The 15338-nt window shown below is 41.6% G+C and overlaps 1 protein-coding gene across 3 annotated transcripts in view; it reads right to left on the bottom strand.

Annotated features, from left to right (window-relative positions):
* LOC127594584 (C-Jun-amino-terminal kinase-interacting protein 4-like) overlaps positions 1-15338 on the bottom strand; it is a 46677-nt gene that overhangs the window by 28507 nt on the left and 2832 nt on the right. For 2 of the 3 annotated variants that reach the window (XM_052056429.1, XM_052056431.1), the window contains exons 2-5: positions 6099-6219; positions 4379-4449; positions 4002-4102; positions 962-1109 (exon numbers count right to left, since the gene is read on the bottom strand). In XM_052056429.1, the coding sequence (XP_051912389.1) occupies positions 962-1109; positions 4002-4102; positions 4379-4449; positions 6099-6219 (441 nt within the window). Of the gene's footprint in view, positions 1-961; positions 1110-2642; positions 3220-4001; positions 4103-4378; positions 4450-6098; positions 6220-15338 lie in introns of those variants that run through there. The other variant, XM_052056432.1, reaches the window with a different exon arrangement.

Below are 15338 nucleotides of genomic sequence, written 5' to 3'. Positions count from 1 at the left end.
CTGTTAGAAATGACATATTTTCAAAACCAAACAAAGTTTCCGCAGCTCTTAGACGTAAGCAAGTGCTCCAACCCTGCTTTATTTTGATTCTGAACATCCACGGCATCGATAGCCACTCTGCTGATGGAAAGTAAAAACAAATCAATAAGTTAAATAAATAAATCACAGCAACAAATATGCTATCGTATACTGTTCCCAGGGACAATGGAATTTCAGGACTTAAATTGCTGATGTGCCTTTTCATAAAGGTGTATAATGTTTGAAAAGTAAAACGGCACATATAAAACTCTGTTTTAACAGTATGCTAATTAAGGTTGATGTATTTATGTGGTGTAGAATTGCATCATACAATGCGTTGTGTATTATATTTTGAAAGAGTCATTAAAAGAGGTAAACAAAATATGACATTTTGTCAGTATGTTGTAGCGCATTGCCAGGTACAACCCACAGTTAACAAATATCGTGTGCTTCAAAAGCACAAAAACTGAGTATTATCATCATTGAAAAGACCCAACTTTTAAGAGAGCTCACTTAGATGTGGTGGTCCTTGTTTAAATAAAAAATAAATGACTTGCTTAACATTGGTGTAAGCAAGTCATTTATATTGATGCCGTCTCACTTGCAGTTTGGTTTCTAAGAGCAACAATGTGAAGAGACTCTGTCCTTCCCTCCCTCCCTGTCCTTCCCTCCCTCCCTGAATGGCACTAATTCCTCCACTTACTGGGCTCCAGGCCACTCAGTGACAACTCAAGCTGTTCAAAATTCTCAATACCCACGACATCCTCTCTCTAAAACAGAAGTGTAAAAACGTTTTCGAACCTTCATTTAACTGAGCCAAGTTATGATGTCTTCACTCGGTGGAAAGAAAACCACTTCACATTTGAATTTAACTTAATTAGAAATCATCATTAAAAAAAAAAGGCGGCCTCAATTGGTAACTGTGAAGGCGCATGTTGCATACCTTGAGACTGGTGTTAGACCTTGGATGGCTGATGTTATTGAATCTCCAAGGTTCAGCCTGGACATCCACGGGGTCCCTGTGGAGGTCAGTGCTCATGCCATCAATCCCTGGTACTTGAAAGATGCCCATGGAGATAGGTCGATCCTTCCTAGATGCACAATGGCAAGAGAGAGAAATGGAACACTAATTCAGATGACAGCAAAAAAAAAAAAAAGATAGAGGGACATAAATTACAATTGCAAGTTGATAAGAACCACAAGGATAACCTGTTCCCTTGAAAAGAGAGGCTGGAGTACATAGAATCATCAGATGAACAATACAATGAACAGTGGATGATTAAAAATTTGAAGGAATTCCATATTTCGATGAGGCTGCCAAATTAAAAATTACAGCAACAAAAAGAAAGACACTACATTTAAAGGATTAGCATTTTAGTCAAGTCAAGTCAACAGTATTTATAGAGCACTTTCAAACAGCCATCGCTGCATACAAAGTGCTGTACATGGAGCGATTTAACATACATATAGGATCCTAAGAGCAACCTTTCGCGTTTCGAAAAGAAAAGGGCGAATCAGGTGATGGTGGGAAACGTTTGCAACACCCCTGCAACATAGTATGAACTCGATGCTGGCTCTCCCTTTCAGTGAAGAGGTATGATGGAGATCGTACAGGACAACAACGGTAGCTGCGATAAAGCAGCAGTGAGGAACGACAGTGTTCCAAATACAATGGAAACGGCTCAGCAGAGTGCGGGACAGGTCACTCGCGGGGCACTAATCTTGACTTGTGCTAAACAAAACCAAAATATTCCCTATCAGTCAAGTGCAGTGAATGATGAAGGCCAACCACTGTTATTTACATTTAGGGTCCCCCAAAATGTTAGCGATGCATACATCCTCTTTTTTGGTTTGTAATAAAAGGCTGAAGGGGATTGTAACTGATTTGTAAGAATAGCTTGAGCAAAAAAACAGCCTGCTCAAGGTCCTGCAGCAATCTTGATCAACCCCCACAATAACAAATCCATTTATTTGCTGGCTTAAACTCGTCAAAGGCAAATGTTAATCAGAGATGGCTTGATGTGTCCCAAAACAGATTAAAACTTTTTTTTATGACTATGACTTAAAAAAAATACAAAATCCAGCTGCTGATGAACCTAACCCTTAATTCATAACTATTACAGATTATGTTATTATGAAAACCAGATGTGTTAGAGAAAATAAAACAGGGAAGATTCTGAATCAGTGCATAAACAATCTAGAAAAGTTTATGTACTTCTAAAATGTATTTTTATTATTTAAAAATTTGGGCAATATTTGTTGACAAGTATTATTTGACAACACAAGTCTGACTAGAAGCATTTTCTCTCCATACATTTTCTTTTTTGGCCTACTTATTGTGGCGGTTAGTGCTGGGAGATATCACAACAATAATAGAACATACACCGGATCAGATCACAGACCGATAAAAAACTGAAAATGTATTGTGGTGTATTGTTATCGTGATAGAAAATGGCCTCTATCGTGCTTTAAGTTTTTATCCACATCGCCCAGCACTACCTCCTGGGGAACAACACAGTGCCAGTTTACCATTCAAACAGGCTTCAACGGTTAATATTACAGTGGCTGGCGAGCAGGAAAAATACACTTTTCCACTCAAGCCATTTCTACGCACATAAATGTACCTGCTGGGACGCTGTATGGAGGACAAAGATGGCAGGGCAAGTAAGCCGCCAGTAGCAACAGAGTAGTGAACCAGAAGCAGCACTGACAGTGACACCAGTATAGCAGAATTGATGACCACCGCTCCCCCAACAAAGCCAAAAACAAAAAGCAGCATGCACCCGGGGCTCATGGCCCCACGCCTCAATCGTGTCAAAACGTCTGTGGGAGACGAAGCAGTGAAACGCAGCGATGGGCACCACAGAACAGATTTAACCAAAGTTGGACCCAAAATCAAACACTGTTAGCTGTTGTATAGCCTTGTAGCTAGGAGCCAGAGCAGAAAAGAACTCAGTTGTGAGGGAGACAGTGAATGGAAGCAGGCAGCAGTAACAATAACAGAAATTCAGGAGCAGAAACTAAGCTAAGCAGAGCAGCAGACAGAGAGAAGAAAATGCTGCATGGAGAGCAAAGAGAGGCTGGTTAACTCCACCACTGTCTTCCTCTGGTGAACCTGTTTTTGTTGCTCTGTCCCTTTTCCTGTCCTTTGCCGAGCTGTGACCCAGCAGGCACTGTGCAGTACAGAATGATCTGACGTGTCTCTCTCTCTCTCTCTCTCTCACTCTATATCCATCTATCTCCCTCTCTCTCGTCGGATGCTGATGCAGCTTGCTCCATATGCCTCACTTCAGGCAGCAGCTTCCTGGCTGCACTACTCCCAAACTCATACGTTTTTGTCTGAATGTGGGTGTGAGACTTTGCTCGTGACTTTAAAGCAAAAATAGGTTATGTGTACACAAGAGACTGAGCCATGAGGGGAATGTTATTATTTTTCCTCTCTCATTATATGATGGAAAACAGCAGGCACCAGGGTACATCCGGGTGGCACAAAAGTGACTGACTACTGCTGACCAGGACTGAAAGAAAGAAAGAAAGAAAGAAATAAGGAATACAGCAGAGCCTGTGGGAAACCAAAGGGATGTTGTAAACATCTGTACAGAGATTACAAGACTGCTTAGTGGCCAAGTAGCCACTTCTAAAGAGGAACAGAATGGAATGTTAGCAAAAACTTTGGGGCGCTCCCAGGTTCATCAGCATGTCTTAAAATGTTAAATGAAAACTAGAATGGAAAGTAGCTCACTATAGTTTGACAGTCATAAAATAGGGCCCTGCACCACATACAGTCTGGTCGCTAATGGCTGCAGGCTGAAAAGTATGAGCTGTGAGTGATTGTTTTTTGTGATCAGGAATAAATGGCTTTGATCTCGCTTAACGATGACATCATTTTCCACGAAAATCGTATGATCATGATCAGCTGTTTGTGACTTGCGTCAACAGCACATTGACACAATATGAAGAGCTGACCTCTTGTTGGGCCTTACCGCGTTCTCGCAGATGTGCCTACTCCTGAATCGGAGGGCTCTGCTGGTACTGTATGCTGGTGTCTGGTTCGCTCCAAGTGATCCATGTAGCTATGGATCATCTGCAAGGTGAGGTCAAATACGTTTTCATCATCAATATGATCATCTGTTAAAATGTGACGTGGTTGAAATGTTATATTTTGTAGATGAGGCTCTTGTTCATTGAACCTATTTATTTCCATTGAGGGTGCTTGCTTGCATAGCATAACATTCCGACAAGCAATGGTTAATTTCTAACTCATTTGAATACAATGTTAAATTAAAACACAAAAACTGTTGGGCTGTCACTGTAAGCGTATGAAGACACACTTGCGTGCTGATCTCATGAACTAGAATACCTCCGTGTGTCTCTGGTGGAGAGCACTGTACTCCTTCTTGAGCTCCGCTTCTCTCTCCTCAAATCTGATGACTGCATAAAAGAAAAATACATTTTTAGAAACCAAAGCGCATATGATTTAACAATTGGTGAAAAGAAGGGAAAGAAGTGTGAAAGTTAAACTCAATGTGGCTAAAGTTGACTGCTGCGTTGAAAGCTCATGACCAGAAGGGGCCCCTATATCACTATTTTCCAATACACAACACCTGACTGAGATCAAGGAAGCCTATCTTTTTGTAAGTTAGAACGCTTACAAAACATGCTAGGAAATGTCACACATGCACAATTTTATGAAAATGTGAAATTCATAGAAAACGTGCCATCCAAACAAAAAAAATCAATTATTCCAACGTTACACATGCTGGAAAATGGATCTTTCATTAATTGTATACAAATTGTGATTGCCCACCCATCAAGTGTTAAATATATCTATATGGATAAATTTGCCTGTGGTGGTTGTGTGCAAGTGTCAACAACACCTTCTCTCAGACTCTCCATAAATCTTTTCAAATCATTTAGGCCATAAAAAATGACTAGTCGCTTTTTAAAAATTCATTTCAGTGTTGGAAAAGTTGCTGAAGACTGTATCGCCACAAAGCCGCTAAATTGGCGGCACCGATTACCATATTTTCTGGACACAGAAGTCGCAGTTTTTTTTCATAGTCCGAGGGGAACAAATTATACTCTGGAGCGACTTACGTGTGAAATGATTAACACATGACAACGGTACCTCTACTTATGAAATTAATTGGTTCTGGAAGAAATTCCTTAACGAGAAAATCTTGTACAGACACGTTTTGCATGTAAATGTCCTAATCCGTTCCAAGCCCCCCCACCACCACCAACATTCAGACATAAATGTTTTCTAAAGCATAAACATGCATCAAAATATGTAACAAATGCATGTTACAATTACATTATTGCACAAAAGAAGCGGGTAAAGAACAACAATGATGGTCATTTAGCTTTTCACCGTGTCCTCATCGGGTTTTTTTGACCTCTTTAGTTCATGTTCTCTCTCAAAAGTGGTTTTGCCTGGTATTTTGTAGAGAACTGATCCAAGGACGTTTCCTTTTGTCGGCTTTTAACAATCCTTGGCAAACAGCATCGTGAGCGATCGTTCGACTGGTGAACACATTTAGGTAAAGTACCTCGATTTGTTAAGTTACAGTAAATAAGAGCCACTACAAAAGACCTTTGCTTTAAGAGCACTGATTGGACTACACTCCAACAGCATGCTGATTTAGCACACACTGCTCCCAATTCTGCTAGCAAACAGAATGTATGACAAGTGAAACTCCAAATGTGACACAAACGCGAAAAGAAGAAGTGTCACACTGCAATACGCGCGGCAAAATGTTTCCCTTCATTAAAAAAAAAAAAACAACTGTTACAATGTCTTGTCGAAACAAACAAGCGGTCACGCACTGTCAACAAGGCAGTCATGCACGCATCATGAGGGCTTTTGCTTGATGGCCTCTGAAGATTATCTCCCGGTGTTGTGATGTTCTTAAACATGTCTTGTCCTGCAATTTTAATTGGTCAGTTTCCAAATCAGTCTCTTATTTCTGTCTATTGCGTGGTTTGTTTGCTAGTTTGTTTGTTTGACCCAGAATATTTTATTACAGTTCATGAAGTGTCCCAGTTGTCCCATCTCTTCCAATACAACACAGTACACTTACTTTGATCTGCATAGTTTCTTGTTTTTAGCTCAAGCTGCCGCGAGTGTGACTCGAGAGTCGCCACTCGACCTTTGAGATCCTTTCTCTCCCCATCCAAGGAGTCTTCATTTGCAATGTATCGCTGCAGATGGAGAAGAAAACAATGATCAGAGAACTGACGTTCATAGAAGCACGATCAATTCCAACGTCATAATTGTTTTTGGGGTAGAAACATTACATCCATCCATCCATCGTCTATCATTTTTTCCCCATAAGGGTCGCAGGTGAGCTGAAGTTCAGCGCTGCGGACTTGTCACCAGCAAGGGAACATATAACACACATTAACACTCACATTCACACCTATGGACAATTGCATGTCTTCAATGAACCTTGCTATACATGCAAACACATGACGATAAGCAAGATTCAAACCCAGACAGTCAGAATTGTGAGAAAAGTCGTCAGTACTAAAAACAGTGCTGCCACTAATTATTTATTTATTTATTTGTTTATTATTATTATTTATTTATTTTAATTTTTTGAAAGAATGACATCTCAGATACAGGTGGCTGAAATGCGTTTTCTCCGCAGGGTGTCTGGGCTCTCCCGTAGAGATAAAGTGAGAAGCTCGGCCATCCGGGAGGGGCTCAGAGTCGAGCCGCTTCTCCTCCACGTCGAGAGGAGCCAGATGAGGTGGCTCGGGCAAGTTTTGACAATTCACGCAAAGCAGACTATGAAGTCGTCAAAGCAGGCTCAATAGTTTATCTCTGAAGTCGTCAGAGTTATCTCTGAAGTCGTCAAAGCAGGCTCCAGAGTCCATCTCTGAAGTTGCTTAGGCAAGAAAGCTACCAAGTCATGCAATCATCTCAAAGCAGTTTTTCACTGAGAAGATATACATTGATTAAAGAAAACATCACAAAATATCTTAATATACCAATGTCCCACCGACAGGAGGCCCTGGGCACGACCCAGGACAGGCTGGAGAGACTGTCTCCCAGTTGGCGTGGGAACACCTCAGGATCCCCCAGAAAGACCTGGAACAAGTGGCTGGGGAGAGAGAAGTCTGGGCTTCCCTGCTAAAGCTTTTGCCCCCGCGACCCAACCGCGGATAAGCGGTAGAAAAACGGATGGATGGATGTATATGGATGGTTAGTTCACTTTTTATATGTGGTGAGCAAGCACTGAGAAATGTTTTTAAAAAAGCAGCTTTAATACTTTCAGGTTACTCTAGAAATTCCCTCAATGGGACAGCATTTTGCTCCTGTGACTTTAGTTGTACAAATGATTGAGCAGTGGCATGGTTCTGGCTTTCAAAGGCATATTGCTCAACCACTGTGAAATATAGTTGGGTAACCAATGGCAAAGAGAAAGCCTTTGCTTGTGCGTGATTAGGCGTGAGAAAACGGGCCGCGCAGCACCTACTTTCTGTGATCAATGTCATCTAATCTGCCGCCACAACAGGTGGATGATGCCGGTTCCGGTGTCAAAGAAACCCAGCCACACAGCGAGGCCGTGTCTGATGTGGATTTGCATGTGTGAGTGACTGTGAGTGGAACGCTGTTAATGTGGTGATAAATTCTAAACTCGGCTGAATGTGGGCACAATCATTTTATAATCAGCAGATTTAAAAAACTAAACTAGTTGCTTCTGGTGCCAACCTTTTACCCATATCGAATTTGTGTGTGTGTGAATGGATGAATGAAAGGGATTGACTTCATGCAAGATGTAAGTTGTCACTTTTGAATTTGAAGTGCCTTAAATTACGAGGGCGCTGCCACATCAAATATGGAAGAGACAAACGCCAAAGTATTCTGTGACTTATTAATGCAGTACTCTATGTTTGACTCTGTATCGATGTCTCAGCTTAGTTTCAAACTAACAGTCGACATGGTGTCTAATCTATTGCTTTATTTATTGGCTTCTCAATTAAATGCAGAACGGACATTAGGTATTTGACCAGCAATAGATGAGCTAAATTGTCGAGCTAACCTTGCTAGCTTAGGTTCACAGAGCTAACTTCTGCCAATGTCAGACGACAGGAATGTAGCTGACGGGCTGACGGGCGTGTCATAGTGTCTTGTAAACGAGTTTCAGTTGCCTTGACAAGTCGTAGCCCGGGTAGTGTGACATACTGTACTCGATGATTGGTCCTGTGGCATCCAGGGCACTTTAAAACCACGATGATGAAAGTCTGGCATGTGAGAATTTTTGTTCTTTTTTTCTTCATAGTGTCACATGTCCTACGTCATCCTCATTGGTTCTTCGGCATTGACCAATATGACAATAGACTGAACGTGGCGTACACAATCACAACGTGATGTACAGTATTTGAAAAGTGAGAAATATTATAAAGTATACAAAGCATTTCCACTCCTGCTACGTTTGCTAACTGCAAAGCTAGAAGCTGACGTCATGTGAAGGAGTCACAATTGCTAACCTGTCTGTCACTCTCAAGTCAAGTCAATTAAAGTCAGCCGTATTGTCAAATATGCTCTATGTACAACATACAGCACAGATGACATTTTTTTCCTCTCAACCCCAGTGCAAACATCCCCTGCATTGAAAACACACACAGCTAAAAATATGGGGAGTGAAACTGAACTGCATAAAAAAAGACAAAGATATAAATGTATAAATATAAACAAATAAAACAATAAATAGCAATCAACAGACAACCAAGGGCACTTATGATTTTTGCCGATTCAACTCAACTCTCAACTCTTATGCCCTCCACTTCGCCAAGCTACGATCATGCGAGGATCAACTCTAATAGAGGAATCATTTCTGTTTATAATCCCACCCCAACCCCAATTTATATATATTTATTAATTAGGGTAGCACTCAGAACATGATCACGGCCCGCATGTGCGTTTTGACTGTCAGAAAAAAAAGTACTTCAATTTAATATACAATCTACTCTCGCGGACGACCCATTCCCGCAATTAATTTGTTAAATCAAGGTACCAATGTATTCAATCTCATCCGATCCATTCTGGTGTACTAGATATTGCAAGTTAATGAATCATGATTTCGGCATCTGAAAGACTAAAAGTGGAACACGACCATAAATTTCTCTGAAGGCAATCCTTCATTAGTTTTCAAGTAATGAGTGGGTCAGGCATTAAATCTTGAAAGTTGTGCTGGATGGACACTCAGGAATTCAGTTCATGCGTGTTGCTTGTAAACATGCAGTCTTGTGACACGGGCCCCTATTGATATAAAGCTCTGACCTCGGGGTGGGTGTCATCTGTAGACACATGAGGATCACCTGAGTACGTTGCCACAAGCAGCCTCTTTTTGTAAGAATATCACATTGTTGCCCTCACCAACAAAATCTCCCAAAGGGTGTTCCTTTTAAAAGGTCTGCAGCTTTTTTTTTTAATTCTGCCACACGTGTGATGTGTGTTGCATTTGAGGATATGGCTGACTAATAATGCAGCATCCCAAAAAAAATAAAAATAAAAAATAAAACATTTTGTTCTCAATTGTAAACCTAGTTGTCTCCATGTTTTGTTTTATACAGTGAAACTTCTCTACAATGAAACCTACATGGTCGAAAACAGCCATTAGTGTGAAAAAAATTTCATGCATTAACACCATTCCCACTTTCCTGCCTCCCATGCAACAAAAAAAAACCCCTGTTGCGTTATTCATTCATTCATTCATCTTCCGTACCGCTTGATCCTCACTAGGGTCGCGGGGGGTGCTGGAGCCCATCCCAGCCGTCTCCGGGCAGTAGGCGGGGGACACCCTGAATCGGTTGCCAGCCAATCGCAGGGCACACATAGACGAACAATCATACACGCTCACACTCACACCTAGGGACAATTTAGAGTGTTCAATCAGCCTGCCATGCATATTTTTGGAATGTGGGAGGAAACCGGACCACCCGGAGAAAACCCACGCAGGCCCGGGGAGAACATGCAAACTCCACACAGGGAGGCCGGAGCTGGAATCGAACCCGGACCTCTGCACTGTGAAGCCGACGTGCTAACCACTGGACTACCGGGCCGCCCCTGTTGCGTTATATGAAATCATTTTCTCTGCTCTTGCCTCGCGACGAGATTCACTACAACAAAGTCTAATCCAACAGCGACCTCTACTGCAAAACTAACAACTTTTATTGTTAGTTTCAGACGCAGCAAGAATTGCATTGCTAAGATTGCTACAGCTAAGACAAGAAGTGCTCTGACGCTGCAAGAGAGGGTAAAAGTGATCAAAATGAAAGACGGTGGAAACAACATGAAAGACATTATACAAGAAATTGACGTAAGTGAAAGTGAATGCTGATCGTAAATGTCGCAATTTCTTCCCCTTTTTATCTTTCTATGCTGACTATATGAAGTGTCAAATAAGTGTATGCTCATATTTATGCCCGATTGGAGTAAAAATAAAGAGTACACAATCGTTTGTGTGTGCGTGTACACGTGTTTACATTTGAGATCATATTTGCTACAGTGAAAACCCCCTGTTGTGAAAAATGGCATGCTGCAAACATGATTTCGTTGTAGAGGAGTTTCACTGTATAGCAAAACTCACCATTTTACTCTCACCCTGCAGCTCATCATATGACAAAGAAAGTACGATCGCACATAAGACAACTCTCCAGAGAATGGATTTCCCCGTTGACTGTCACAGTCTTCCTCCAACATCGCATGCATAATGCTCCTTTTGTCCCCGAATTCCAATACACTAACACATGTGGCTCAGGCGAAAGTGCATGAATGCAACCAAACACACAGGGCACCACTGTATCGCCGCTCAATTGACATGCTGACATGAACTCGCTTTGTTTCTGCAAATGTCTTGGTTGCTGCTGGGGTCCTTCTGGGAAGACCACAACAGGGCACAACTACTGACAAGAGGACGTTCAGTCCTGTGAGTCCGGGGAAACTGCCTCCTGGTAGCGTGGCTTAGATAAGCATTTCAAAAGACTCATGATGGAATCGTGATTTTTGCAACAACCTTCAAAAGCTACATAAGAATTTCATAACCTGCTCATTTCTGACTTTTGGCATTAAATAAAAATATATAGATAAAGTAAAATGTGTTGTACATACAGCACATACTACAATACAATACAACTATTGTGTACTGTTGCTTGTTTTTCTTTGGTTTCAAAAATGAGCTTCCAAAGATTTCCATGAACCATCAAACAATCACAAATCAAACAGATGTTTAAATGCAAGGGGTAGAATATGTGTCCAAATATATCCAACTCCACAATCTGTAGCACCTTAACCTGTCAAAGTTGTCGGCAGTCGATCAAATACAAAGCATGTGTTGAACTGCACTTTACAGAACAATGATTTGTTAGTCTGTTAGGTAGTAGGATATCAGAAACCTGAACTGTGTATCAGGTTAAATATAATGCCTGGTTTTGCACTCTGCAGTAAGTGACCGTCTGTTGCAGGTCAGCAGACACCCCTGACTGGACAAAAGAAGTAAGGGAAGTGCTTGTTTTTCCGAAGGATTTCCTGCCTTGCCTTTTCCTTTGCTATTTAGATAAACCTCTAAATTGGAATTAGTCCGCTGAGTTTGGAGCAGTGACAAGAGGGATTTAACTTGAATAATGTGAATGTTTGAAGTTAATGTGATTATTTGGTAGAATGTCACTTGCCCCCTAAATGGGATTACTACAATTAAAAATATATATATACACTAATTAAACTATTAGAAAATAAACATAATACTAAAGCTATCTGGGATGTATTAAATAATCTCATCAGTAAAGGCCACCTTATTCAATAGAAAATTACATAAATACTGATACAGTAATATGAATGATGCTGTTGATAAATTCAATATACTGTATACTTGGTAGATGTCAGACCTAATCATGCAAAAAGCATTCCTGATCCTAAGATAAATAGCAACAAGTTATTACAAGAATGTGATGTTATTTTTAGTCGAAGCAAGAGGCAAAATGCCCACCTCCAGATATGGATAAATTTTGGTGGATTTTGTTTCTAAACTCATAGCGCAAAAACACAAAATTAAACAGAATACCATGTTTAGACTGGCGGGGGCCCATAGAACATGTTGGAAAGAATGTTTTGACTTCCCATTAAGGCCAAGTTGGGGTAAAAACTTTTTTCCCATCATAGCGAGCGTCAAAGTCACTAATGGTATAGTGCAGTGCTTCTCAAATAATGAAGCACTCCACTATTCAAGATGTTTGACCGACTTCAAGGTGTTTGACTGGAGAGTGCTGTGGGTTTTCTCAACATGTCCTCTCAAGAACCTCTTTGAAGTCTGGACATCACAGTGCTTGTGCATTTTTGACTGACCGATGGAAGACCACAACAACAAACAATGGAACAAAACCGATGCTGTTAATTGCATATCTAACAGGGTTTGCAGAGAAAAAAAAGACATACGGGAAATTTTCATACAATCAATAACTATTATACGTTGCATGTGTGTAACTTTAACCTGATGTAGTCGGTCGAGTACAGACGGTGCATGGTTACAACGTAGCAGCTACATTGTAGCCAATCGGAATGCATGGTGGTCTACTACACGAATGCTTTGGTCAACTTTATCATTACCAAGTTCTAAGCGCAGCATGGCGATCCACTCCGAAGGTGATGACCAAATCCTTCCATCCATCCATCCATTTTCCGATCTGCTTTATCCTCATAAGGGTCACGGGGTATGCTGGAGCCTATCCCAGCTGTCTTCAGGCTGTAGGCTGGGGACACTCTGAACCGGTTGCCAAACCAATCGCAGGGCACACATAGACGAACAACCATCCGCACTCACAATCACACCTGGAATATGGGAGGAAACCAGAATACCTGGAGAAAACCCACACAGGCCCCGGGTGAACATGCAAACTCCACACAGGGAGGCCAGAGCTGGAATTGAACCCGGTACCTCCGCACTGTGAGGTAAACGCACTAAACACTGGACCACCAGGCCGCCCTGGCCCATTTTAAAACAGTTTTCCTATATAGGTCGCACAGCATTATAACGCGCATAGAATAGAAGCTACAATAGTGGTTGCGGTTGCGCTATGCATCCAATAGATGGTGCTATGCTAAAGGGAATACAATAGAATACAATAAAGTTTTATTTATATCGAGCCTTCACAACCCGTGCAGCTGTAACAATGAGAACTGATTACAAACACGGACATGAAACATATACATACAAATGGCATTACAAAACGAATGAAAGACAAAAGTTATGAGGACAACTGATTCAACAAAAAGGCACAGAAACCTCATGGGTTCACATCCAAAAGGGGCTAAATCTCCTTAGAGGTCTCGCTTGTCTCCTTCTTTCTTTTAGTCAGTAGTTAAACTCTGCTTTTGGTATCATCTTCGATTCACAAAGGCTGTGCAGAGCTCACAAAGTAGTTGTCTCTTTGAATTTGTGTTGGTGACTGCAGGACCCTTTTACACTACAATTGATTGCTGCTAATAATCACCACTAGATGGCATAGGAACACACTAACACTGAAACAACTCAAGAGACTGTGACGCCATACATAAAGTTTGGTTTGGTACATAAAGGCACAACATGAAGGGGTGTGTGCTTGTGATCTTTTTACTTTCCAATATCTGATTATCTGAAAATAACATCATCAGATATGTACAACTTTACATAACATGCGAGCTAACGTTAGACTATTGCGAGAGCAGCTTTCCCAGGCATGAAGTATTTCACACTAATGTCAGAAGAACCAAAGATGACGTGAGCCTGTCAATCTTACCTGACATTCTGGGGGCCCATGGTTAACTTTCGCGCTTTCGCAACATGTCATGACAAGACAAATAATCTGAACACTCCTTCGTGACCTGTTGCACTTGTCATTCAACATCTAACTTGCAATGTAGAAGCAACAAATAGGAAAATACCAGAGTCTGTTGGAAAAACACATGCAAAAAGGCATCAAAGGGCCTTTCAATGTCCATTCCCCAATGTTTTTTCCTGCCCTGAAAAAGCAAGATGGGTTTTCCTGGGATTAATTACAAAGGTTTTGGAAAAATACCAAACCAGATTAAGTGTAACAGCCCTTGCCAGCAGTGGATCAGGGCTGTTCGAAATGCTTGATGATGTTTGTGCGTGGGATGGTCCAAACAGGAGGCCCACAGAGGATTAAAAGGAGTGCACGCATACAGTCAGTGTGAGGGGTTAAAACGGCATTGTTAGAGCGTTCTAAGTGCACAAGTTTGTCAATAGCATTCATATCAGTACAACCACAGACGTCTAAGCAACTCGTACTAAGATCAGCTGTCGACTCGTGATGAACCCATGTCTCTCGAGCGGTTCATCTCCCTTTGTGATCAGGATTTCCAACAGCATTAGATAACACCCCCTCAGCACCAAACCTGCACACCCATCCTACCCTGGTGCGCTCTGCTTCCTGACTGATCGGCCAACCTTTCACAAGGCACGAGACGCCTACTGCCCCCAAGGAATTTAACCAATGCAACTCAGCAGAATTCGCTTCACCCTGAAGGAACGCACCAAGCGGGTTGCACAGGATATGTACCCCCCGCCTCCAGTCAAGTCTGACCTTTCCAATGTTGGTCACAGTTTGGGCCTAGATTCACCCTCCTTTTCCATATCTCCCTCCTGAAGCCAGTCTCATCTAGCACCCTCGGATCTTCTTCCGTACGGCCCCCAGGAGTGTTCCTGTGTCTCGAGGTCCCTCATCCTCGACCTTTGCCTCCTCCGGAACTTCCCTCACAAGCCGTGTAGGGCACCGTGTGGTGCCCCTTGAGGGGGTGGTGCTATTATGACTGGTTTAGGCCGTGTTTTGGGTTGGATCTGTGATGTTGTTGGTCGCTATGGTCCTTCATTTTGTCAAACAAGATTGGGCATTGCTTGATTTATCTCAGTATTAAAGCTCAGTTACATGTTGGCAGAACGTCAAGCCGCATTCAGGGCTTCTGCATTCAGTCCTGCCGTCTGTTGTTACTTGGTGTTCTTGTGCTCTACATCCAAACCTGCGCTCTGTTGTCACTTTGTATTTTTGTATACACACAGGTAAGATCACACTAACATTAATGGAATAAATTCTTCCCAATCAAAAACAATTTAGATAAATAGAGCTCAATAGCAACTTCTTCTGTTCTCATTCTGTGTGGACTCCATCTATGCTTGCCGCCACACTATGCCGAAGAAGCTAAAACATGCAGGAACCGCTGCTATGTATATTTTTAAAATCTGATTTGTTATTTTAATAATTACGATTTCAATCTCAATCAAAATATTTGTGATTGTTATTTTTTTTCCATAATCGTCCAG

The sequence above is a fragment of the Hippocampus zosterae genome, unplaced genomic scaffold, assembly GCF_025434085.1.
Source record: "Hippocampus zosterae strain Florida unplaced genomic scaffold, ASM2543408v3 HiC_scaffold_22, whole genome shotgun sequence".
Taxonomy (NCBI): Eukaryota; Metazoa; Chordata; class Actinopteri; order Syngnathiformes; family Syngnathidae; genus Hippocampus; species Hippocampus zosterae.
Note: the sequence above shows the minus strand (reverse complement) of the source record. Positions and strands in the feature narration are given on the sequence as shown.